The sequence below is a fragment of the Lagopus leucura genome, unplaced genomic scaffold, assembly GCF_019238085.1.
Source record: "Lagopus leucura isolate 7727_CA_CO unplaced genomic scaffold, USGS_WTPT01 Super-Scaffold_100157, whole genome shotgun sequence".
NCBI classification, from domain to species: domain Eukaryota; kingdom Metazoa; phylum Chordata; class Aves; order Galliformes; family Phasianidae; genus Lagopus; species Lagopus leucura.
This window is the reverse complement of record NW_024962334.1, coordinates 37,882,684-37,910,257: the sequence shown is the minus strand read 5'-3', so window position 1 is coordinate 37,910,257 and position 27,574 is coordinate 37,882,684. Positions and strand designations below refer to the sequence as shown.

Below are 27,574 nucleotides of genomic sequence, written 5' to 3'. Positions count from 1 at the left end.
TTGAATTGAAAAAGGAGTACTGCAGGTTTGAGAGGAAGAACTGTACGCAATGATGTTAAAACTAAGTATGGGCTTAAATTGAAACAGTGGGAAAAGTGAAATGTGGAGTAGGTAGCACTCAGCATTAGTTCTGTCTTTATTTTTCCCCTGAAGTCTCCAGCCCACCGTGTGCTTATGATGCTTAATCATAAAAGGTGATAATAGCCTGCAACATGGTCAGACAGTTATAATACAGTCATAGTAATCCTAAGGCTACCTTAGGGTATTTTTATTTATTTATATTGGTAAGCCTTTATCTATAGAAGTTACAAACACTTTTGGAAAAAAAAAGGCAAATAATCCCAGAGACTTAATCTGAAGAGTTGGAAGGTAAGGTGCTTTTTCTCCTTCACCCATTCCTGGTGCCCTACCTCATAGTTCCTGCTCTGGATTGGTATCGTTCAGAACCTTGAATTCAAATAGATTGTCAGATTATTTGACATAAAAATAATGATGAATATAATAGTTGCACAGTGATTGTACTGGAGGCTTCAGACAAATGCTAAGAGTGTCCAGAATTGGATGAGTGCACTTCAGTAGATGCTTTAAGAGAGTGTTGAAGTGTCCAAACTGCTTCAAAATATTGAGCAGTTTGGAAAAATAATAGCTAAATATTGTTGTTAAAATTTCCCCCTTGAGATGAAAATAAGGCATGTTTTGGTTAAAATGTCTTGAAAAGTATTCAACAGATAGATTAACACACTGCTCTGATTATTTCCACATTTCCAGCTAGCAGCTTCAGAAACAAGGGTCTCAGTGTGTCTGACCTCCAAGCCCTCATGTGGGTGTGCACACACGTGTGTTAGCAAAGCTTCTCCTCTGGTTGTTGCAGGTACAATAACGGGTGCTTCTGCATGGGCCCTCATGTCAGCCTGCTCTGGGCACACAGAAAGCTGGCTGTTGTGTTAGCCATAGTCTCTACACAGTGGTGGAGGATTAAGGAAGGGAAGATGCTGGCGTTTGCCTTGCCATGCAAATGGTGGCGAGGTCATTCTGGACTTGGAAGCAGCTTTTTAGCGCACATTGGAAACTCCTAAAGCCTCCAGTCCCCCACTTAGTTATTAGCAGCGAGCGCAGAGGTTAGGCCACCTGGCAGGGCAAGGGCAGGTGCTTTCCTATATTGCTCTGTAGAGACAATGTGTTGATTCATACCTTCCTAGAGCACATTTACCCTTATTATTGAACACACAGCACTGTATGAGTGCTTTTTTTATATCATTTACATAGTTGCCCATTGACTAATCGTGGTTCTGCTCTCAGTATGAAATCCTTTCACTTGAACAATTAACGAAGCTCTAAATGCTATCAGAAATGTAAGATACCATAGCTGACCTAAACAGCGATAAACTTTCCTGTGATTCCCATAACTTGTGCATTCCTTCCCTGTGGTTCAGCGAAGCTGTTTATACTGCAAAGTCCTACCCACCACACTTTGACTTTGAAGCTTCCAGAGAAGTAAAGTCATCAGAGAGGGATGTTTTGTATTTTTCACTGACTTCATGGTTTACAGGCTGTTGGAAATGTGAGTCTCTGTAGTAATGGACTTGCAACTCTCCATGTGTATTAATCATCATATTCACATACTACAGGATTAATTGACTCTGCTCACTCAGGAGCATGTATCAAAATTTGTTTCCATCTTTCATGGCATTTGATATTAATGTCCCCAGATGAAAATCTTCTTTCCAGTACATTTCTAAAATTTATTATTTAATCTCATGCTGGATGTCATTTGGGTAGGAAACTATTTCTTCCCTGACCATTCTTCCCTTGAAGGAAGGATTTGGTCAGACTCAGAATTTTTTTTCTAATGCTTAATAAACATTGATCAATCATGCACATCAATCTACATCATCTGTATCTGTATATAAGCCACACACATATTCCAATAAAAAACATTATTCCAGTCTGAAACTGGTACTGATTTCAAAGACCTTTCATTGTGGATGAAAACCAATGGAAGCTTAAATCCAAGCGATGCTGTAATGATGGATGGATGAGAGATAAGCTCTTAGGAGGAACAGAAATCACTTCTTTCTTCCTTGAGATTCACTCATGGGTCAGTTGTCAGGCTGCAGGCCCAAGTTGTTCTGCATTTTTTCACTAGCGTTGCCCAAATTCTGATGCCTCTGCACAGAAGATTGTGTGCCAGTTAGTCAGTACATTATGTTGCGTGTTTGTGAATTCTGGACCTAGTTGCCGTATTTCATATCTGTAATCTGAAGGTAATAATAATAGTAATAAAATGTTACTGATAAACTGTTTTGTTGCATTATTAATTGTGTTTGCTATACACTACAGCGAAATACTGTGAAAAGGACAAATTGTTCTTATCCCTCTTGTGGATTTGGCACACTTGGCTGTGGCAGTGCTGGGACTGAGATCTAGGGCTTTCCTACAGAGGAATAAATCCCATATAAAAGTTACCTTGCAGTTCAAGCAAAATGTTACGAAGTGCTCACACCATGGAGGATTTCATAGACCCACTCAATATATTTTTCTTCATTATTTTATTTTTTCCCTAGTTAACATGAACTTGCACAGCAGAAACAAATAGTACTGAGGATAAAATACAAAACAAAACACAAGTGTTCCTCTTTGACAAGCAAATGTAAAGGTTTAAACATTTACTGAATCTGAAACCACGTGCATTCTAATGGCGTGCTGCCCTGTGCATTCCTCTGGCAGCAGAAAAAGCTTTTCCCTTTTGCCCGCCCAGGTTCTGCGAGCCGGCCCTGTCCTGTGGCACGGCACCTCCTGGTGGCTGCTGGGCTGTGTGGGGAGCAGTGTCGCCTCAGAGCTTCGAGTTGACACCATCAGCACTTCCAAGCTTGGGATGGCCAATGGCCCGCTGCCCAGCCACCTATGGAAACGAGGGGACCGGCTGGGGACCAGGGCACGAGCAGGAGGCAGGGTTGTGTCCTTCTGCTCTGCGTGCTTGGACCACAGCTAGGTGCTGCAGCTAGAGCTGTGGCCACCCAAGGTCTCTTCCAGCCCAAACTGTCCCAGGATGGTACCTGGGATGTTACCAGCAGTGTGTTGATTGATACTTAACAGATAGGGGGAGGCTGATTTAAGTTAATGGTGTAATTTCTCATGGCTTGGTAAGCCTTGCTTCTAGATAATCTGGGGAAGCTAAACAAAATTAAAAAATAAAATCCCGACTTCTGTGATGCTTGAGCTAACACACTAATAGGAAGGATTACATATCTTAAGATGTAGACTTTTCTACATCAACTTTTAAGATGTATGACTTTTCTAGAAAGTCATAGGGTAGAAAAACAAGAGTATTTCTAGGGTTCCTCTGCAGTACATCTGTAGCTGTTTTGCTGGTAGGCTCAGGAAATCGCTGAGTGCACTTTTATTTCGGAAGAGTAAGAGATTCATCTGTATTGAAAGTAAATGTGAACAGCATGATGGCTAACAGCTGAAGTAAATTCACCACTTTTAATAGCAAACTTTTGTTGTTTGGAGCAAGATCCAGTAGTTCTTTGATGTTTTTGTACTCTAGTAGAAATGCAACACAGGTCAATATGTAGCAGTGTTCCAATGATTTACCATGTTATTTAGTGTTTTTGGAGATACTTTATTTTTCAAGTGCTCTAATAATTGGCTCAATATTTTGGGTATCAGACTATTATTATCAGACTGAGGACTGAACCTGATAATGCAGTGTCATAACTTTTTAAGTAAATGACTGTTACTGTTAAGAGTGTACATGTAGGATGCATGCAAAAGCTAACATTGCTTTCCACTTCATAAAGTCTCTTTCCAACATTTCATTGTCTCAGGAAGAGTGATACTAGCCAGATGTTCAGATATTATCTTGAATGGAAAGTAAAGTAAAAGCCCTTTTAGTGAGGCTGGAAATGTTTTGGTCAATGTAAAAATGGAACAAGATTCTGCAGTGATCAGATCTGCAAGTTTTCCTCTTTCGTAAGTGGTTCATATGCAGAATTATTTGTGTAATTCTCGGTTGAAGACATTATATGTATACTTAATGATTCTATGATTCTGTGTTTGAAAAAACTGAATCTCTGACCAAAGACTCTTTTAAAGGCATGATAAGTAACCTTCCCTGGTGACGTTCTTGTTGTACAAAATACTGCTGAATTTACTTGGTACATCCCGAGTCCAAAGAGCAATTTTATGAGTTAAGGAACAAAAAGATGAAAAGGTTGAAGCTTATCTTCTAGTGTACAGTGTTCAGCTGTTTTCTGTACTCTTTTCATAGCTCTGCTTTTCTTTGTTTTGTGGGGCACAGGGCAAGGTAGAGCAAACATACTCCAGAACTGGGAGGAAAGCAGTGACTGCAGGTGGAGTGCCATCGGGAAAGAAAGAGGTAGCTCAGCTTAGCCTGGTAACTCTAGTTGCAGGTATCTGGTGCCTTCTGAGGCATATTGGAGTACTTTCAGTAATGTTAAGTATTTTGCAGGCTTGTGCTCTGGCAGGGTTGGTAAGCATACTTATGTTGAAAATCACTGCAAACTGCCCGTGGCACAGTGTCAACATATCTGAGAGAATGCTATTGTCTTCAGAGCTGCTTTTTCCCTTCCCGTCTGCTGCATGTGTTACACAGGAGGTCTTTGTGTCGGAGATTCCAGGAGGTCTGTGATGGGGATGAGATGCAGTGCAAACCCAGGTATTTGCCCTCTTTGCTGAGCCACAAGGCTGCACAAAGTGATAGAGCTCAGCTCACATTAAAAACGATCTTGGCTTTTCCTTGGCACCTGGAAGCTTGTTTTGACGGTTCCCTCCTCCAGTAAAGTGCTAGACAGGGAAATGAATGAATTTGTTGGCAAATTTTCAGACACATTCGTTTTTTATTAACCATTATTTTCCTTTCAGCCTGTGGTAACATGCCCGAGTGCCATATGCTGCTGAGCAGACAGGTCCGGTCCACGCCTGAGCTGGGTTATTGTCTTAGTTTTGATCTGTGCATAATCTTTTGCCTCAAAAACTCTATCTGTTCTCAGAATACTCAGCCACACACATTTTGATGTACTCTCAAATTCCAGGTGATTTTAAGCAGAAACCAGAAATTCATGCTTACTTTCCCTTTATCTCTTCGTTTATGAAGGAAATGCTGCATGGAATGTTTTGGAGCTGCCCCTGCAGCTCTGCACTCGTTGTGCACAACTGTCTAGTTGGCCCTGTTTTTTTAAAAATTCTCTATGGAGCTATGTGATGAAAAAGGGCTTAAAGCTGAAAAGCTTTTAATGTACCCAAGCAGAAATCATCTCTGCTTTAGGAAGATGGTAGCAAGTAGACTCAGGGAGCCATGGTGAGCTCAGCATGACAGACAGCCCACTTCCCCGGGTTCTGTTGCAGATTCATCCCAGTCAGATTGGTGAATAAAGGTGTATGTGGAAGACATCTGGTTAACATGAATTCTAGCTGTGTAACAAGTGGCAATGGCAGTTGGTGCGCGCCTAGCTGAGGTGAGGAAACACCCTGGGCGGGAAGGCCCTGCCGGGGAGCGGCTCCCTGCTCACAGCACTCCCTGCTCTCAGCGCTCCCTGCTGGGCAGCTCTGGGCAGGCGGCAGCCGAACGTGAGGTACTGCCCTGCAATGCTAGGCAGATACAGAACTTGGGGTGCTATGGGGCACCCTCGTGGTACGGCAGGGGAAATTACATGACAGAAATGGCGGTTGCATGGTGGCATGTAGGAACACCACCGCATCATAAGGTGTATGTTTTAGGAGGCTGGTTTTCTGCTTACTGTTACACGTGAGGGCTGCTCTAAAAGTAACGCCTCCTGTTTTTATTATTTTGGCCCACAAACTTAGTTGGTAGTATGACAGTAGAAGCTGAACCTTCCCACTAACACTCCACTACGTTATGTTGCTGTGTGACAGATGGCGGGAGAGGGGCAGTCTGACAATATGGCGTCTGACATAGATGTATGAAGCGTAAGTGCGGAACTGAATTCCTCCGAGTGGAAAAGATGGCACCCACTGACATTCATTGGCACCTGCTGAACATTGATGGAGACCAGACAGTGGATGTGAGCATAGTGAGGTGGTGGATGGTGTGTTTCTGGGTGTATTTCTGCAGTGTTGACGCTGACAGTGGGTCACCTCCACTGGTGCAGACATTTACAAGCACGGCACGCAGGCTCTTGTTCATCCCTGGTCAAATACGTAGCTCATGATGGTGACTGCACTGAGAAACAGTGTTTTGTAGCTGAGAATTTGCTCTATCAACTAGTGTGATTGTGCTCTTTGTATCTTTTGTAGTTTCCATGGAAATAAATCGGAGGCATTACTTTCAGAGTGACTTTTGTAGATTGCTTTTTCCAGTGAAGTTTATGGTACTCTCTTCTATGGCATGGACAAAATATTTCAAAGGACAAGCTTTTTTATTGCAACTTACAATGTTAAACATATATTTTTGGAAAGGGTACGTTTGCAAAAACTAATACACATTTAGAAATAAGAAGCGTAAGAAATCTGTCTGTGCCATTAGTTAAGAACAAATTATAGTTTCCATTCCTGTTTCTAGATATTGTTTTCCACATGTGGTCCTTGTTTCTACGATGTGGGAACATAACGTTGTTAACTACAGAACACTGAATGATGTTACTTAAACTAATGGTTTTCTCAGTTTTTCCTTTGTGCTTTTCACAAGTCGTGTTATATGGAATAAACAGAATATGAATGACTGCATTTTTACTAGCTTTGCTAAACTGTTCTTGCTTCCACTCTCTGTTAGTGTTCACTTAGCAAATATTTATCTTCCATTATAGAGGACTTTGGAGCAGAAAATGTGGTGCTCATGATTTTAAATTCTAAGTACCTTTATAATCACCGTCAAGTAGAATAGTTAGATGGGTGTGCACAGGAAACAGGAGATCTGACTTGCTTAGACTTGAGCTGAGTGATGCAATATTTAAATGAAGATGCTATAAATCAGGTTTAGCATTACTTATGTCCTTTTATTCGATGAAGTGAACTTGCTAGTTCTTCTACATGCACTAGTGACAAAGACATTTATACAACTTTTATGAAATGTTACACATTGCTAATTTACACATTGATAGAGCAGTGTAGTTATGAGTTTTCTATCAAAGTATGCTTTGATACCTCTAAATGCATTGCAAATTTGTAGACCTTTTGTAGGCAATCACGAGAAGGGTGAAAGAGGTTATAAACATGGATTTATTTTGTTGACAAAATATGGAAACCTATGTAATATCCAAACTCAGGTTTTGAAACTGCAGCAAAATTTTCATGTCTGTGATAATGTTTTCTTTAACCAGAAAAATTCTGAAGCAGATTTGATGAAAAAAGTCTCTCTATATACACGCACATTTAATTTTGTTTAGCATTTTTTTCATCTTTGCAGAAATTGACATTTCTATCTTCTGGACTTAATGTCCTTTGTACTCTTTATGTTTTGTAACTAGCAGACATTTTCCTTCTCAGTCCTGCAAGCATCTCTTCCCATGTGCTGTAAGCAGACAGCTTCTCTGAGTTACCGTTGGAGCAAGTCCTCTGTTCATGAGACTTCATTTGGGGCTCTGCACAGTCACCAGGAAACAGTGACCCTGAAAGTCCCTGAGGTGTCCTGAAGGACTCTCGTTGGAGCTGTCTGCCTCACAGATGAAGTAACTCTAGTAAACTCAGTTTGGTGCCAATTTCCACATTATGAATCACTAACTGTTTGAAGCCAAAACAGTAATTTTGGCTGCTTCAGAAATTGTTTGAGGACTGCATTACTACCTTCACATGGGAAATTCTGAATATCTGTTTAATGACTGCAGTGGAGGAAATACGACTTGACCATGCCATGAATACTGTAAAATCAGTTTAGTAGTGCTTGAATTCAAGTCAGTGCTGATCTTGGTTCAGTTTCCTTTGCATTTAGCAAATAGACCATATAAGCTGTTTCTTATGCAATGTGTGTTTGTTGTAGACAGAGTATGGACCAGGAATTTCAGTTTGAGCATTTGTGCAGTTTATGTTTCCATCTTGTTTGCGCAGTAATTACATAGAATTAAGCTTGAAAATTTGGGATTGTGTATAGGACTTTATTAATGCAGTAAAATCACTAGTTGTTATTTTTTGGGGGGAAGAGGGGTGAGAGATGGGTAGGGGGGAAGGTGGTGCAGGGGGCATGGCATAACTAATCTTTACAGCACGTGATTTTTTCACTCCTTGCTAGAACTCTTCCCAAGCCTCCCCCTCCAAGTCTTTGATTTATGGGAAAATTTTAATGGAGGAAAAGGGCCTCAAGAGAAGGACTGCTCTGTGAAGTTTGGAGAAGGCTTTAATGAAAAGTTTCATTGTTATTTCGTATTTACTTACCAAATCCTGCCAGAGTAAATTCTTGCCAAACTAGTTTTATATATTTCTTGTCTGGTCTTGCTAACTTGCTGTTTTGTATCAGGCCCTCGTCAAACAGGAAAAGCGACCGGAGTAGTTCAGGTTATGGCACAACAAATAGGTAATGCAGAAAAAATGGATCTAAAACTTCTTATGTAATATCGAGAAACTTTTAAAGGAACTAATTAGCAAAAGTGATGCAGCTTTTATCAAAGCTATTTTTAATGCAGATTGAACATGCTGAAATAGCACAATAGTGCTTTAGAAGTGGGCGTTCCTACTATTGATACCGTAATCGTGCACATTTCCTTATGTTTGCCTTGGAGGTGGGAAGTACTTATGGTAGAAAGGAAAAAAAAAAAGCAGACAGGAATATTAAAGTTCTATCTTGAGTTTGTGTGTTGTTTGTTTTGATGGATTTTTTGAGCTGGATTAATTAGCAGTGGGAATGTGAATCAAGGCCATAAGATGTTTCCTAGCCTGTCAGTTCTTTTGTGCCTTCAAAGCCTGGGCGTTCATAACTGTCTCAGGGTTTGGTCGACGTACCAGAGAGAGGAGTTTTCTGTAATGGGCTAGAGCATGAAGAAAGGTGTCTTTCCTTTTAGTCTTAGAGCAGAATTTACAAAGGCACGTCTAGTGCATTTTGCTTGGGAACTTGTTCATTAATGGCCTTTGAAGTTTCTTAAGCATCTTGAAGTTCCGCTGTATGTGCGATAATGCGAATAATGTAGTATTGTTTTAAATTATTTCTGAATTTTTACTTTACAAAAGTGGATGGTGAGTTTAATTTCAGAAATCTCTTGTCTAATGAATGCTAAATGAAATTATGATATCTGATGGGGATAATTAACAGCTGTATTTTAGTTAATTTCCTCAGGTAGAAATGAGGCAAGTTTCATGGTTATCACATTTCTCCAAAACCGTTCATCTATACAAACGTATCACATACAAAGTTTGGAAATAGACTTCTAGGACATTACAAACAAAACAAACATCATTTGATGTTCTTCTGTGGAGCATGTTGCCCAAAATTTCATGCAGCTTGTACTCTTGAGATTTAAAAATATGTTTGGATTTAAAGGATTTCTGGTTGGCCCTTTTCTTCTGCTGGTCTGTCCTTTAAGACATGGAATGTTGTGACTTCCAGACACCGATACCTGAAAAGAGGTTGATGCTAGTTACTATTTCTAGGAAGTCGGGCACATTTTGCAAGATGTTGCAAGTTTGGAGGTCCTCAAATCAGTTGCTTTCTGCAGTTGTGCCTGTTGTGTGAAAAGCAACAAAGCTCTGCTCCTCTTTTTATGTTTAACAACAGCCCGGGGCATTGGCTTTGTTAAGGGGGAATATTTGAAAAGAAAGAAAAGATTATTTATCATGTTCAGGTTGTATGTTTATAGTACAACTTTTCCCTGTTGGAAAACAAACCTTTTAAGAATAGCAAGTTGAGTTCTAGTCAGTAGTCAGGTGATTTAAGAACATGCAGAAGACACTGTGGATGCTATGTTGTTCTTTCAGTTATGACTTCCTTCTGTAGTAAAAGTAATAGTGAAAACTATAAAGCTAGTCTTTCCAATTACTGGTGGGCATACATACATACATAAATATACACGTGTATATAATTAAATCTTAATAAAATGCAAAGTGTTCCTTATACATAACTCAGATATCCTACTACCAACTCAGCAAGCACAGGTTGAAAGGTCTTTCATACAGTTTCATTTCATTTCAATATAGATTTCTTTTCATAAGAAAAGCTGTTAAACTTTTGCAGCTATTGTATAGAAAAAAGAATCTACAAAATAAGCAAACACACTTTGCAACATTTCTTTTTTTTTTTTTTCCTTTCCCCCCCCCTCCCCCCCTACAATTCTGTGCCCATTGTCCACTGTCTGAGGTAGTTTATCTAGAGAAGGATGTGTTTTCCTTTCATACAGTGCATAGAATTGGTAACACTGGGAACTTCTTTCTCTTGTGTGCTAGTGTTAGAATTGTGATCATCTTATCACGTGAAACCGCATTCATCTAGAATGATTATTTGAAAAGAAATGCTTTGGCTTTATGTTTTAATTTACATTACTTAATTATGACCTAAATAGAAGTTTTAATGCTGAGCATTTTAGAACGTGATGATCATTGTATTAGATGGGATAAACTTTTTCTGTCGTGTTTCTGATCTCTGTTGTTTTCTTTTCCTCTCTTTGTGCAGGATCCAAACTATTGGATACAAGTACATCGGCTGGAGCATGGGGACGGTGGCATCTTGGATCTGGATGACATTCTCTGTGATGTTGCTGATGACAAAGACCGTGTAAGTACAAACAGCTATGAAAGAAGCTCAGTATGCACAATCAGGCCAGTTATTCTGTGTTTCCAGCACATGTCTGAAACTGCGAGTCAAACAATACAAAGGATTTATTTTTTTAAATTGTTTGCTTAACCAATGTGGGAAGTCTGTTATTGCTATGATTTGTCAGAGAGTACAGGAATTATTTTATTAAAATAATGAGTTTTCCCTTCTCTTTGGTTCTGTAAAAGATGAAGTACAAAAATGAGCTGAAGTATCAATAATAATAATAAAAAAATTCAGAGGAACAATAATACAAAAAATTGAATAGAGAAGTTAAGCTTTGTGTTACCAGTTGAATATATGAAAAATACACTGTTTTCAAGCTGTGGAAGGTTTTTCATAAATCTTTTTGGATATTGGATCTACATATTTGGATAATTGCTGGATACACAGAACTTCAGAAAATAATTGTACATTGTTGGACCCTGTGTGTGCTTTTCCTCCTTTTTAAGTAGAGATTTAGATCACTGTCAAGTAAGAGGTTTTTCTTTATTGGTTGATTGATTGAGGTTATAGATATTTTTGTCTTTGAACTATGTGTTCAAAAGGGTAAGGTAAGAAACACTGTGGCAAGCTGTAAAGGCTTATGTAAATACATCTCTTTTCTCTGCAAAGCTGCTCCTGTTTGCTGAAGCTCATGAGAGTGCCTGAGCCTGATGCAAACTTCAGCCTGGAAGCGTGCTTTAGGACCTGCTCTCGTCACTGGAGAGTTCTTTAATTGCCTCTATTGGAAGTAACACACTCTCTAAATATCCTTGAAAAGAGGCCCAATGATCACTCTTAGGCTAATTTTTCAGAAGTTGATACTTCGCCTACAGATATTTCTTGTGACAAAACTTAATTGTCTTGGTTATTTCAACCAGGACTTTATAAAGAAAAAATAGGTGGGGAGTCTTGGGACATGAAGACTCCTTGCTGTCTGAAGTACAGAGTGGTATATAGTAACAGTGCTGAGTTTTTAGGAATTTCTTCAATAAAAATAGCGCCCAGCTAAGATTTCATGAAAAGCTAATTAAAACCTCCCGTTAGTTATCTCATATTCAAGGCCTCAAGTTGTGTGATTAGTTTAACTTTTGCTTATGGGCCTCGAGACTGGTGGAAGCTGTCACTAAATATGCAAATATGTACAAACACACAAATCTCTACACAAGACTTATGAGTTATTTGAATCACACACTTCTTGGCTCCTCATGTGCTTCTTGCTTCAGAAGAAGTTTAAATTCTGGTGACTCGAAGACCTCATTTGTTGGCTGTTATCTCAGCTTGCCGCCTTCAAGCAGGGTAATTCCTCCCAGTGAAACTCTGTGGGTGTTTATAAGTGTGTGACTAATAGCTGAAAAGCTTTTGACTGCAACTGAAACAAGCAAAGTCATTATTGCAATATTGTTTTTGTGTACAGATGGACAAGATACCAGTAGCTGGTAGTATTTATTTCCAGATTTGCCAAGCTCATTTCCTCTGATTCTGTGAATCTGGCATGTCTCTGCTAGTAGCATCTATCAGTTATTATTATTATTTTTTTAAAGACCTTGTAGCATTGATTAGGAAAGTGCAATATAAACATGTACTGTGCTGTATTGGCTTACATCCTTGAATTAATCATTCTCATTTGACCTTCACACTTAATCTCTTCAAGCATTTCAATCATTAGTCATTGTTTTTCAGTTTCTTATCTTACATTTTACAGCTGACCTTCCTGGTTCCTTGCAGTTTTGAATTGTTAGCTTTACATTTTGTGCTTCCATGTCAAGTGTAGCTGTGTTAGCAGGAGCCAGTATAAGTCTCATAACTGCAACGTCCAATTAGTAATATTTTATATATATATAAAATTTGGCACATCTTGTTTAAAAACAGATGACGTGTAAACATGTAAATTATCACTGAAGTCCATACAATTAGTTATAGTCAAAGTTAAATCATAGAATCATAGAATGGCTTGGGTTGAAAGGGACCCCAAGGATCATCAAGTGCCAACCTCCCTGCTACAGGCAGGGCCACAAACCTCCAGAAAAGAGAAGGTGATAAAGCTTATAAATAGAAGCTTATAATTTTTTTTCTTAATTGGGACAAAAATTTTCAGGATATTTTAAAACTAAACACTTAGTGTTCATTTTCACAAAGAAGGTCTTTATGTTCCTGATGACAAAGTGGTTGTGTTGCTTATTATCTGTCGTGTATTTCTGACGGTCAGCTTGCTTTTACAGTTCTTTAGATGTATGCATCATTCCCACAGTGTAAAATACTAGAGTTTCTCTTTTTTATGTCGCTTCTGTATCATGATTGTTTGTACAACATCTTATTAGCAAAATATAGAATATGAAGCAACTAAGTCCTGTCCTGTTGATGAACTTCTCTCATAGTCAACTATATTAGTAAAACTCTTAAGTAATGTGAGGAATATTCCACTGTCTCCATGGAGAAAATTTTCTAACCTATAACAAATACAAAGATCCTTTGAGACAGCAGCTGTTCTGAATGGAATAAGAGAAGTATCTTTGTGACAGTGTCCTTCCATTAACACGCAGCATGATAAAATGACTATGTAGCCTTTTCTGTCCCTGTGTGTTGGTGTTCTTTTGTCCTTTAGTAGAGCAGAACAGATGGGTATGGGTTGACCAGTTGCTCTCTGGGATTATTTGCAGTGTGCAGTCTTGTTTTCCTCTTAAAAAAGGGAGAAAAACGTGAAAAAACCTGCATGGAAAAATTGATTTTGCTATGCTGCTTGTTCCTTTCTGAACAGCTTTTCTTAAGTCTTTTAACATCATTGAGAAAGTGCACAATGCCTTCTAACTTAGCTGGCGTGCGACTTCGTCGTTTGTATTACACAGTGTCACTGCACATGAACTTGGTTAATTGAGTTATTTGTAGGAACAGTATTAAAACAAAAATTAGTAAGTACTCACTTGGGTAGTTTTTTCATGGCAACTGTTTTTATAATTGAAGTGACAACGTTGAGTTTTTTGTTGTGGAAGATTGTTTCCAATGGAAATACACCAGAGAAAAATTACCCCTCTCTCTCTAACGTTCTATGTATACAAGTGGGTAGTCTTTTGTTTGTTTGTTTGTTTTTGTTTTTGTTTTTTTTTGCTATTTTTGAAAATTATTTGTCTTGAAGAACAGGAATCTCTTTGTAACTTCTGGTATTCATGTGTGAACAAAAGGAGAAATAATTTCCTTCAGCCTGCTGCTATTGAACTTTGTAACCTATTTCAATCATTTAAAAAAAAATTCTTGTTCACTTAGCTATCAGAACAATATTTTTAAGTTAGATTAGCAAGCTGTTTTACTTGGATTTCTGTTACTTGTAAAAGTAGCCCTTTATTTAAAGGCTTTCAGAAAAACATATGTCAACTTGTCAGGTTTCCAGCTTGATGATAACAAACTCGATGACCTCAGTTTTCTGTAGGTAGGCATTCTCAGAAGAAAAAAAAAAAAGAAAAAAAAAAAGAAAAAAGAAAAAAAGAAAAAAAAAACACTCAGCAAAAACCAGCTGTATTTAACTATGTTTTTTCCTGGCTGACCAAAGCCCATACACACTTCACTGGTCCTCGTACTTTGGGTGTGATATGGAAGTACTTAGGCTCTCGTTTGTCCATGGAAAAAAATATTCAATGAATTCCTGTATAACCTCCTATTTCAAAAATGTGTGTAAGAATATTGCTTATTCTCAACTGAATTCTCACTCAAAAAGTCACTTATGTTTTGGACAATTATAAAAAAAAAATACATGTGCAATTATGTGTAATCCTTTCCTTCCTAGTGATGCTCAGACTGTTGGTCACTGAAAAGCTGTAGAGACCACACTGTCTCTATTTGGTGTAGCTCCAATATTTCTGAGAAATTAAAGGCTTTTCTTCCCAAGAAAGCAATGAGTATTTGTTATAAACAGGCACTGACTTTGTTATACAGCTGGACAAATAGAGCTCATAGGATGTGAAGTTGCTGACGATTATTGATCAGTTCATTTACCCTAACAGGTTAGGTTTTTGTTAGCTTATGATTAGCAACCTGTAGCTGTAGAAGCTTTGGCATCTCGTGATTTCACTCATTGCTGTACCAATAAATTCAGTGCTCCAGTTCTCAAAAATAAACACTGCTAATTTGCTGTGTTTTGGTGTATACACTTACAATCTGAGCAATTGTCTCTAAACTAAAAAGTAGACTTTCTCTACTGGGTTTATTTTTTTCAAATATTTGGTCAAGTGTGTACCCCACATAATTAATATTTATGCCCCACTGAATGCAGATGTACCAAATGGAGAAATATTGTTTGACAGTGTCTGGTGTGAACTGTCATGCTAACTACAGTGTTTGTGTGCATGCTGGCAGTATCCAGTTCAGTGTGAGATGAGGTGATGTTGGTGTTTAGTGCTGGTTTAGAGTATTTTGAACCACCTAGAAAGACAGTGAAGAAAAAGAAAGTGCTGTACAGAGTGAAATTCTGTTGGTGAAACTGAGATGGACATTCATTTAATGTGAACATTCATTCATTAAATATTAACGTGAGTCTAAAAAATCTGTTTTGAGGTAAAGTTCATAAATGTTCACAAACTACAGCTAGCTTTAAGTAATCAAGCTGCAGCTGAAAATGTTGAGATCACTTGAGTTGATTTGCATCCCCTTCTGGAGACCTACAAAGACACTTTTAGTACTGTAATGAATTTAATACTTGCTTGTTTCTAGCATGATGGGAGAGATTCTGAGCTATTTCTTCACAAAGTATGAAGGCATATTAGGAACTTTTCCCAGCATTGTGGAAAGGAAATGAACTTTTGGTTTTTGTATTAAACATACGGTCAATTGTAAATAATCCTGTTGTTTTGTTTACTTCCTCTTGGAAAGCACTGTTGAGTTAGAGAAGCATGTGATATACAAATGTGGCTTTGGAAAGTATGACTGTATTTTTTTGTAACAAATGTTAACTTGAAACCAACAGAAAAATAGCTCTATTTTGAGTGTTATGATCTTGAGGCTAAAGGCTAGCTTGGGTCTGGAGAGCTGTGATTACAATTATAAAGGCTGCTCCTTATTTTATTCTGTCACTCTTTTTTGGGAGAGTTATGCAAAATCTGGGTTTTATAGTGAATTCGGCATACAGCAGTGGCAATACAGCGCTGGTAGAAAGGAGATTCTGGTAACCTTGTGTCTGTTTTCCTTTAAAATGTTAAAGAGCTTTAGAACATGATGAAAGTTGCGCAGATAAACTTCTGTTATCTTTGGATCTCCATCAGCAGCTAATCAGGATACTCAAAGTGGTGCTGTTTGTTCTAAATTTGGGTCTCTCTGCTTCGGTTAAGCAAAGTTACAGCTGCATTTACATTTGCGTTTTCTTTGACTTTGCAACTTCAGAATTTAACTCCAAGAGCCTAAACAGAGAAGAACAACAATTTTTTGTTATACTTCTGATGTTTTCTGCTACTAACAGATTAAAACCCTGGAGTGAACGGAAGGACATCTGGATCTAGTGCAGCAAATTGGATAGCAGAACCTGCAAATGCCAAAGTATTACTCAGTGTGCCCTTTTCTTTCCTTTCTCTCCAAAACTTTTCCATAGAACTAATATTTAACTGCTGCCTTGTCTCTCTTTGCCACTCTCATTTTGTTCTGTGGCTTCCTTCTCTGTATCCCAGGAAAGCAGAATGACCTTGAAACAATTTGTTGTTACTCGTAAGTGACTTGGCAAAACACATTTTGAGCATAAGGCATTCTTTTCTTGCAACAGCTTAAAATAACCACTTGTGCTGCTGAGCTTGGGAAAGTATTGGTATTGGGAAAGAAACCTTTCATACAACATATTCATGATTCTCTTCTGCAATAGAGCTCAAAAACTTTAGTTTAACAATGAGCTTTTGATGTCACCCAATATTCTGCAGCATGTTTTTATTTTTGAGTAAATTTTAAGAGGATTGACAATATACTTTTAACTGAGGTTCTGACAAATGAAAAACAGAATGTCTCTGTTTTAACTGGATTTTCTTGCTTTAGCACTGTTGACTCATTATTGCCAGGGTGTCCTCGTGATTTTTATGTTCATCTTGCTGGTGGAGTTAAATCAAAGAAGTAGTCAAAGTCCTGAAGACAGCCTTTATTCCTAGCAGCTTTTTAATGAAGACGTACTTGGAAATGAGTTACTCCAAATACAATTAGTGTCTCTCAAAGAATTGAATTAAGATGATTATAATATTTCTAATTAATTTTTACCTTTTTACAATGTAGATGTGACTAAATCTTGTGGAAGTGAGGAAACACTGAATATGTAAGATTTAATAGGGTAAAATAAGGCATCCAGTAGCTTGCCCTTGTGCCTCTCCCTGATGCTGTCACCCCCTCCTGCTGCTCACCTCATTCAGGCTCTGGCACTCTTTGGACCCCATCTCTCAGTTTGTTTGCCAGAATATCAGAGGACTCTGCGTGAGAACTAATGTGGTTTTTATTTATTGAACTGAATAAGCAAGGTTAGCAATACCTGTGGTATTTACTATCAACTCAGTTGTGGATTCCATCAAAATGCAATGAAGTAAAATGGATTTTAATGGATTTCTAAAATTAATTTGTGCTTTTGTCAGCCTTTACTGCTTTTTGCTTTTTTTTTTTTTTTTTTTTTTTTACAAATAAGCCTGGTTAGAATAATTAATGAGAGTAGATACATGCAAAAGGCTGTCAGGCTTTTCTTGACCTGAACTTTTATTTTACATGAGAATATCTGTGATTTTTAGCAGATGGTGCAGATAGTACAAAAAGTTTTGGAGAGATGTAATTGTCATAGCTTAAAGCATGCATCCTGCTGTACTAGCTGTTAATTGTTCACTCTTCAGAAAGATGATGCTGGTAAATTATGGGAAGTGGTAATTTAAATAGGGCTTCAGTTTTCTTTACACTTCACCATTTCCACACACTGCGGTTTTCACCGATGGTCTCGCAGTGGCTGATATTGGTAGCACTGAATGTCATTATGTGTCTGTGGATGATGACTGCTACAGTATTTTAAACCCATCACAATTAAGAGACACGTTGTACAAAGACCATTTAATAATGTATTTTTTTTCTGCCTTGTAATACTTACAAAATTCACTAGTTAGATGGAATTGTAGATAATAGAAAGAAATGTTTTATAATTCTTCCCTGTTTAATTCTCCACACAAATCTGCAGTGAATCTAGAATTAGGCCATCATGGCTAAGGCATGATATGCTGCTATCTTTTCATTAATTTTAGCAGTATCACTTTGTCCTAGAAGTATATTATTCATCCTGCAACAAAAGAAAAACTTGCAGCAAGGGCTGGTTGTGGGAATTCATTAACACTGCCCTCTTACGCACATCGTCAGGTTTTAAAAGAAACACTGCTAGAGCTTTACAAATATTTCTGAATAGAAATGATGAGACTTGTATGCTAGAGGACTGACCCATATTAAAGCTTAATTATAGTAATGGATAATTCTGCATGTCTAAATTATTCATGGCTGCTTAGTATGCAAAGTAGTGCCATGAATAAATTAAGTATAAGTTTCTGGAAGAGACCCTGGACAGTGTCATAAGTTTGTCAAAACACAACTTTCTTTTTAGTCTTCTAACAGAGATTTAAATCTGATACAACACTATCAGGTTTGCAAGCACATTCCTCTATGCGCAACATTGCACTTTGGAGATGTTTTGCCTAATCAAAATCAATAGCAGGGAGTCTTGGGCTTCTACACCCTTGTAGTGTTTCTTGACTAATACCTTATGCAAGGAAAACATTCCTACCTAAACACAGGCCTGCTACAAAAGTTGCAATCTCAGCTGCTTGATAAGATTCCCACACTGTCACTAGGTTGAAAATTCATTAACATTTCCCTCTCATCCACTGGTTCCATTAGAGGATGTAACTTCATAGTTATTTCCCTGTAAGGACAGCAGGATTCCTATATAGGCCTGGACTTCATTTTCCAGCAGGCTTAGTAGATAAAGGGTCTCCTAAGTTTATGGAATGAATAGCCTTTCTGGCAAAGGGAACATTTGAATAGGGCTCATAATGAATGCGGCAGCTACGTCATGCTAAAGGTTCTTTCAGCAGGTGTTTTGGATAAGAAAATAACACCACATTTTGGGGGAATCTTCTCAGCCTGACTTCTCACGTACCTTGTTAGCAGTAGCCTAGAAAGGAAGGAGTTAAGAAGATGCTTTGAACCCAAAGTCTTCTGCTTCATCCCCACACCCTGTTGGTGTACTTCCACACCCTCCTGCTCTGCAGGGAACTACCTTCCGTTCACCTTTAGCGTACTCAGCAGGATAGTCACTATGTTTTTCAGATTAGCATCACTGCTGAAGCCTGTTTGAGTTTATACAGCAAGAAGGAGTTCTGCCTGCTCCTCAGTGACACACAGCATTGCAGGACCATCGCCTTTCTTCATCTGTACAACCTGCTGGAAAACTGAAATTGCTGAACTGAAAGTGGGCTCTGCTCCCTGTAGGTCACTTTGCTTCCTATAGGATTGAAGACTGTTCCCTGTAAGTTTTATGGAAGCTTGATCATACTGAGGATTTGCCTTTCTGGGACACTGTTTGCTTGAATTAACCAAGTTTTGGTGGTTAAAATGGCAGACATACCGAAGAGGAAAATTACAAAGAAGTCATCATCTTTTTCATATGACCGTCGGAGAGATTCAGTTAAAGTCAGGAGACAATCCAAGTCCCTTAGCTTTAAGTCAGCATCGTTGGACGCTCAAAAAAGGCAGACAAAGAAAAAGCAGGTTTGTGTTTGTATTTTCCTTTACAAATATCTTCCCAAATTCCTAGATTGTAAAGCTTGATGTGTTCATACGAAGCGGAAAATAATCTCTGCTGATTTGCAATCTGTGTGTGGGTATGTATGTGTACTTATACAACAAGCTTGTGGGCAGGTAAAGCTGTGGTGGGGTTTTTTGCTGTTTGCTTTTCAGTTTTTGCCACAGTGTTTCTTGCAAGCTAATGAAATGTAGTGTGATTTTTTTTGTAAGAAAAGTCTGCGTTCCCTTTGCTTTTAAGATTTCTGTTTTGTTGCTGGCAGTTGCTTCTGTAGTCCCACACACTGTGAGCTTCTAGTAGTGTTTTGTCATGCTGAAACTTTTAAAACAATTATTCAGGTTACAGCTGTTTCACTGCTCTTCATTACTATTTATTTATTCTTTTTTAAAGTTGAAATGTACCAGACTGAGAGCTTTAGGGAGTGAAATATTTTACTTATTCCAGAACAGGTAGTGCGAGTCAGCGGCAGCACCTGTTCTGGTGGGACCAGTTCCTAGGGTTAGAGGGCAGCTTAATGCCTTGGCATTATTGCACTTCAATAGTAAAAGACTCATACACAGGTCTTTATCTTTTATAGTTGGAATATAATTAAATGAGATTTCTCCAAAGAGCAAACGTACCATGTGCTGTAGGAAATGGAACAAAAACAAGTGAGTCAGTCCTTGAAATGTCTTTGTATACTGATCTCCAATTTAGTCAAATATGAAAGGAGCTCGTGATCATGGACTTCATAGCCATCTCACTGAATTTACGTGCACAGAGTGCCTTTTTGAAAGGCTTAAAGTAACTTCCAGGGGAATTTTTTAATTAACTGCAGAACATGGAAGCTTTTAATAGTTTGCAGTTAGCGCTTTCCACAAATGCTTTGAAATAAACTACATTGTCATTAGCAGTAAGAGTGAATTTCTCATAGCTGACCGCTAGCTCTGCTCCTAAATCTGAGAGCAGTATGCCCAGCCAGACTGTTAGCAAGCCCAGTGTAAGCTTTGGTATTAGGTGAAAAAGACAATGGGTTTAATGTATTTGGGTTCATATTTGTTTTATTACTGTTTCTGTTCTTGAAAAGCTTAGAACGTCCCTATAAACTGCAAAAATATTGACTATTAGAGTATTAAGATATCCCAGCTTTAGAGTGTTTCTGTAATGTTAATTACAGTCACAGGTGAAGCGCTTTTGTCTGAATGAAAGTTTTAAACTGAGGAAAAATTTGCAAAAATGAGGAATGCCTTCAAAAGGGCACCAAGCTCAAATTCTGTTTTGCTTTACTATCAGATGTAATTTGAGAAGTAAAACTCTTGTTCTGAGTTCTGCAGAGGTATGTGAGCATTCAAGTTCATTGGAAATTGAAAGTTTGCTCAAATTAATTTAATAAGTTTGTTTGTAAGTGCATATTACTATATCTTAATTTTCACAGAACTTAAGGTTTTTGCAGCCTCTCAGTTTTTGGATGACTGCCATGGTTGCTGTCTGACCTCTAGTGGCTAATGGGAAATATACTCCATGACTGAATTCAAGCTGGTGCTTGAAAAAGTCCCTAGCATGTATACTTGTTGCTTTCATTATTTGATGCTCTCAATTCTGTTATTATTGGGAAAAAGAAAAAAAAAAGAAAAAGTGTCATCTGGTTTCAGTTAATCTTCAAGGGTGTCACTTCAAGAAAAAATAATTTCTAAAACCATTGCTCACATGGATGTGGTTCTGAAGGGCAGTGCTGGTAGATATGGAATATTTAAAACTCTGCTTTGTGAAAAGGTAGCAGACTTTGCTGCTGATCCACATAAAACCTCTTATATTGTCATTTTCTGGTGGAACAAGATTTTGCTTATGCCTGTAAAGACAGGCAAGCTAAAATGCATTTTCTAAAACATTCTGAAGTATTGATATTCACCTCAGTCCATTAAAATCAGAATGCGGCAAAAACATTTTTTGCTTCCTCTGTCTTTGTATTGCTGATCTCCCTTTTTTGCAGAATTTGGTTGTTTTTTCTTTTTCCCTCCTTTTTGTGGTGGTAGAAGTTCTATTTTGATCTTCTTACAGAACATCAAGACTCTTAAATCTTTGATAAAATATTAATGAGAATTGGAGAACACTTTGGAAAGACGTTTGTTACAGTTTCTGAATTGCAACGATGATGCAACTGCATTCAAAGCTAATTGCTGCACTGTCCTTTTTGTTGTTGTTTTGTTAGCTTAACTAATTTATTATAATTTGAAGTTCTTAATTTGTTCACAATAGACAGTTTTAGATATCCCATCTAAGGTAAAAAAGAACCATCAAGATCATCCTATGAAGTTACTGATTAATGCGATTACTCTTTATTTCCAGTGATTTCTTTCACCGTTCCAAATACCTGAAGGCTGTGTTGCAACTCTCAGCAATGAAGCCGCCTTTAAATCGGTCACATTTTGCATTTTCTGTTCAAATTAGCATTTATTAATTAGTGAAAATCTTTTCATGTCCTGTTTCAGTGCAGTTTATGGCAGACACTGAGACACCCCTACTCTTTTCAGTAGGAGGGCATCTCTATGCCCTCGCCACTTCAGGATTTCTGTGCCTGATCCTTGCTTTTTTGCTTTGTGATACTGATGGTGAATTCTGTTACTTTGGTGGAAAAACATGAAGCAAGGCCAGTGTGTTCTAAGGTAGGAAAGATGATGCTAATTACTTTAACTGGCTGTTGATACTGTCAGTTTAGTTGATCTGCATGTAAAAGTACACTGCACAGAGATGTTGAAGATAACTTCTCAGCTATGTAAGAATTGTGCAACAAAATCTATGAAATGTTTGATAGTGACATGAGAAAAAAGTTGCTTATTTTTATGTTTTGAGTGAGGAACAAATTCATTTATGTGAGGTAAATCCTTTAAATAAGTTTTAAGAAAATGTAAGATCAAGATCCTTATGTGCAAAACATGAGAGATGCACTGCTATTTTGGTGCCTCTAAAGACCTATTTCTGTCTGTCATCACCAGCTGACCAGCTACCATGACATGGACAGGAGCCTCAGTGGATTAATATAATCTGTTTTCCTGATAACTATTTGTGTTTTGCATACAAGATTTTAGAATTGGCAAAGTTTCAATTCCATGCTAGAATACAGAGAGCTTGCATAGCACTCTCTGTGCTATAAGTTTGGTTTCCATGCAGTTCTATTTTTCCTATGGAAGTTCTATTGCATTGAACTGAATAATTTTCCTTTTCTTTAAAGCTGTATAGTGTGGGATGTGCCATCCGCTCTCTCAGGTGCCAAACAGTACATACAAAGAGAGTCCAAAATCTCCAAATCCCTGCATTTAAATATCCAGTGCTCTAGGTTTATTGTTATGAACATCTGAGTTGGTGAAGGCTTGTGAGTTACACTCCTTGCTGCCTTATTAAAAGGCGTTATGAAGGTTGGGGAGAAGAGAGAAGGGGGAGGGGACGCATAACAGGAGTTTATCATGTTGAGCTCTGTTGTAGAGTGTTTATGGTATAACTATATATAGTATAGTGCCAGGTGCAGCATTACTGGCATGCGGCAAGGCTGGTGAGCATATCCCATTGTACACCAAATTATTTGTAATCTACTAAGATACCTAAGTAAAAAAAAAAAAAAAAATTGGTGGTGAAAGAGCCATCTGAAATCATTTTTAGGCATTATTTTTGAAAGCATTAATCTATGATTGCTTTTCTTCTACTGCTTTACTTACTATATTTTTGCAAGAGCTCATTTTGCAGTCCCTTAGGAATCTTAAATGTCTTCTCCAGGGAGCAGGAAGTCAGCTTCTAGTGAGAGCTCTCACGATTTGTTGTGAAAATCTGATCCTGTTTCTTTCAAAATGAAACCAGACAGGCATGTAAAAGAGAGAAAAAAGTCAATGTGTTAATAGAGTACCAAGAGATAAGAGCGTGTTGATTCCTCTGACAGTTCAGTTGTTAGAACAAACGTGGCCGATCAAATGTGGAACATGGCCAGAGCTGAAGCGTGGTGGTTAGCTGTTGTTATTAAATTGGTGATCACAGCAAGGCGCGGTTGGTCATAGCTGGCTGAGCAAGGCCATGTTGAGTGAAACACAGAGCAAAGAGAACTGCAGTGAAGAGACATGGCGATCTCGACTCTTGTTTCTTGCATTCCTTTTGCTACTGAAGCTTGTTTGTGGGGATTGTGGTAGATGTCCGCATTAGAATACTTCCTGGGATAAGCAAAAGATGCGTAAATAGCGGCATAGATCACTGTGCCTGGGCAGCATTCATGCCCTCTGGCTCCCAGCACTGTGAGAAGATGGCCCTGTTGCTAAGGGCAGCGAGGTCTCTCCCTCGACAACCTGTCCTGGTGGCTAATGCATACAATCGTACAAGCTCAGAAAATATTTTATTATGATGTTGAAATCATGGCACATTGCCACAAGCTTTTCAGATGTAATTGGTGATTTCCTTAATGCAAGCCAAGTATTAGGTCTCATTCTGCCAATTTTACAAGTTCATCTGGTCTAAACTGAGCTACTACTTTTAATTCTCTCTGAATACCTGTTATAACTCATGTATGACTTAACATGATTAATCATGCCTTTGAATTCCTTAAGGTGTGGCTTTGTAATGGATTTAAATGTGGCTGAGGCTGTGGTGCTGTACAGTTGTTAGGCCTCACCCTCTCCTGGACATGGCCATGCTTTCCACCTCTCCCTTGCACTTGTGGCAAGAATTTTCACTTGTGCTTGGAGAGCCGGGTCTGTTGCTCTGGCTAAAAATTCACCCTGCCAGGAGAGAGGACAACGGTGGGAGTAGTGGGGGTATATTTGTGGTCACAGGGGGAAGAAGGTGGGAGAAGGGAGACACAGATGTCTGGTGTATGGAGCAGTCTGGATGCTGGGAATGGCTTTGCAGGTGGTGACCCAGGACTGGGTCAAATTTTGGCCAAATGCAGCATGCTGAGATGATAGATTATGTGCATTCTCAGAACTTATTACAGCTGAACTTCACTCTTTGCCATGGTTGAAGTTTTTGATTTAATGTTGCTATGTAGGCACATGCCAAGGAAAGTTGAAAACAAAACAGAGTGGAAGAATTGCCAAAGGATTTAGACTGTAGAAGACCTCTGGAATCATCTGGTCCACAGTTTGCCTATGGTCTGTGCAGTTTGGGTCTTAGTCTCTCCAAGGACAGAGGTTGCACAGCCTCCCTAGAACCTGTTTCAGTATTTCACTGCAGTGGTGGAAAATGTGTTCTCTCATTTGAGTTCCTGGTGTTGCAACTCATATCCCTCTTTCCTCTCCTCCCTCCACCTCCAAAAGATCTGGCTTTCTTTTCTCTCTGCCCTCCCATGAAGCAGCTGAAGACACCCACATGCACTTTCATCCTCCTCTGTAAAAATGCCAGTAGGAGATTCCTGTTCTAGGTTTAGTTGTCTTGTTCAAAGTAAGGGGTGAGAGACTACAAACGGGGTGGAAAAAAAAGAAAGAGAAAGGGAGGATGTATTGGTATCACTCCATTTCAGAATGTTTTTTTTTTTTCTATTAAAGAATATCCTTTGCTTTAATAGAAACAGAATGCTAATATTTTGTACTTCCAGGACTTGAAAGTACCTTTCAAGTTCTGCCATGGTTTGTGTTTTTGTGGACAGTTGTCTGGCTTAAAACTTGGAAGTTTTAATGTATTGCTGTAAAAGTAATATATGGATGTATACTTTGAATAGTTACTGAAGTTTTCATTGCATGTCTTTTCCCCTTATTTTCATGCTATTAGAAAAAGTCATATTTTGATGATGTAGAATTTGCTGATAGAGAAAAATTTTATCACATTTCCTACTGACAAATTTGTCACTTTCATAAAAGGAACAATCTTTGCCCTGCAATACTCAGTGTGAGTCTGGGTGAGCTTTTCTTTACAGGAGCTTGATTTTAATCTTGCTTGACAAAAGAGAAAGAAAATTAATTTTAATTATCTAAAAATATGTCCCCTGGCTCAAAGTATAGTTCTCAGATAGAAAGAAAGCAGTGTTTTGCTTTCTCAGCAATTTCTGTCACTTGAACCATGAATTGATCATGGAGGTAATAGAACATGGGGAAAATCCAGAGGGAACTGTCTGATTTCACGTGTGTTTCTGTTCCAGCACTTACGTTCTTTTGATTTGTGGACTGTAATTTTCACTGACAGAATTAAGTAGCTTTCAGAAGAACAGCCACTGACAGATGACATCCTTCTAACCAGCTGCTGCCTAATCTGACTTCAGTCTGCTAATAGCATTATCTAACTGACTTGAAATGCAGTAAATATTAATGTCTGTTCATCTGTTATTTAAAATAAATAGAAAGTAGTGAGAGAGTGATGGTAATGTTTTGTACTTCTGCTGTTACCTGTTTCTTGTCATCTGTTATGTCAGCTTTTATGACTGACAGCCATTCTTCTTAGGCAGTTTCTTTGGGGAAGCTCAGTGTTTTAATTTTCTTTTTTTCCTCTCAGTCTTTATTACTCTGGTTTGCAGTATGGTCAGAAATTGTGAGTTCTTTCAGATGTGTGAATTTAAAAGTCAAAAATCAAGGAAGTTTTCAATAATTTCTGCTTTATCTGTTAACGCTTTAAAAAGAAACACAGCACCAAACAACCTCCACCCCCAAAACCTCTAAGAAACCTCACTCTGTGTTTTTCTGAAACAAAATCCCGGGAAGATCGTGGTAGTGATGACTCCACCATCTATTTGGCTATCATTGCTCTCGATCTGGTTTTATTGAGAACAAAAAAACATAGAATGTTGTAACTTCTGTGTTAGGCAGCTACAGTGTCACTTTTGAAGTCTATTTTATCATCAATGACTGTTCTAATTTCTCAACATTGTAAACCTGAGGCATTCTTACTAAGCTCCCTTAGATTATCTTCTACAATCTTTGCTTTCTGATCTTTTGTATTTAAGTAACCGAATTGCCTGCTCTGATTCTATTAACATTTGTGAAGGCATACTACAATGATTTCTCTGTTTTGAATATAACCTGTGTTGGAACAGGTTGCCCAAGGATGCCCCATCCCTGGAGGCATTCAAGGCCAGGCTGGATGTGGCTCTGGGCAGCCTGGTCTGGTGGTTGGCGATCTGCACCTTGCAGAGGGATTAAAACTAGATGATCATTGAGGTCCTATTCAACACAGTCCATTCTATGATTCTATGAGTATTAAGTCATTGTTTCATATTTTTCATCAAAAATAGCAGTCATAAGTATGTCACCTGTCATAAAAAGAAGTCAGCTTTGAAAACTTTTTAAATATTGCAATACATTTTCATTAAAGCAAGTTGTCAGTAGAAAACACATTTCTTTTCTTGACGCTGTCATACTGCAGTGATGAATGACACCGGACACTGGTGTTACACTTTATTACGTTAGTTGAGTACAATAACAGCATTGCAGGTGTAAGACTGAGACATCAATCTTTTTCCTATCAGCCTGCTGCACCTGTTTGATTTGCAGGGAAGTGCCGGAGTACTGCTTGCTGGCAGACGTTGATAGATTTGCAGCAAGAGAAACAGGCACAGGATGGTGTTGTAGGAGTTTGTTGTCTTCTTAGCATGACAGAGATTTCCTGAATCATGAAAAATGTTGGTACTGTCTGTTATGAAACAATTCACTGAGCTATTTGGTATTGTGCGTGTGGAAATATGTTCATGTTTTTATGTGTGTTCCTCTTTCTTTCTCATTCCATGCTCTGTTAGAAGCTAAGTGGGCTGAATCCTAATCTCATGCAGTCACTATTCTTTGCATTAAATAACTTGAAGATATTAAGGCACTGCTCATGTCAGATGACTTCTTAGAATTTAGATGCTAGAGCAGCCACATTTGGATTATGGAATGTGATATTCAACTTTTTTTTTTTATTATTTTTTTTTAATTTTCTGTCATGTATCTTGATAGAATAATAGCTAACGTGTGCTATCTGAAAACAAATAACCCAACAAGACTTGAGTCCTTCCAGGTGATGTAGTGAAGTTTTACTGAGCAAACAAGCTCAACAGTTGTGTTTTGTTCTTTGAATATACAACTATTCCTTGCTGTCTGTATGCTTTGCAGGCTGTGATTGCATATAGCAGCGCTCTGGCTGGGGTGGGGAGGTCTTCAGGGTGTTGCTGCCTAGCC

The 27,574-nt window shown here is 38.3% G+C and overlaps 1 protein-coding gene across 15 annotated transcripts in view; it reads left to right on the top strand.

Moving 5' to 3' along the window:
* Positions 1-27,574, top strand: part of PARD3 (par-3 family cell polarity regulator) — a 425,937-nt gene that overhangs the window by 34,290 nt on the left and 364,073 nt on the right. For all 15 annotated transcript variants that reach the window (XM_042889264.1, XM_042889270.1, XM_042889262.1 and 12 more), the window contains exon 2: positions 10,574-10,675. In XM_042889264.1, the coding sequence (XP_042745198.1) occupies positions 10,574-10,675 (102 nt within the window). The remainder of the gene's footprint in view (positions 1-10,573; positions 10,676-27,574) is intronic.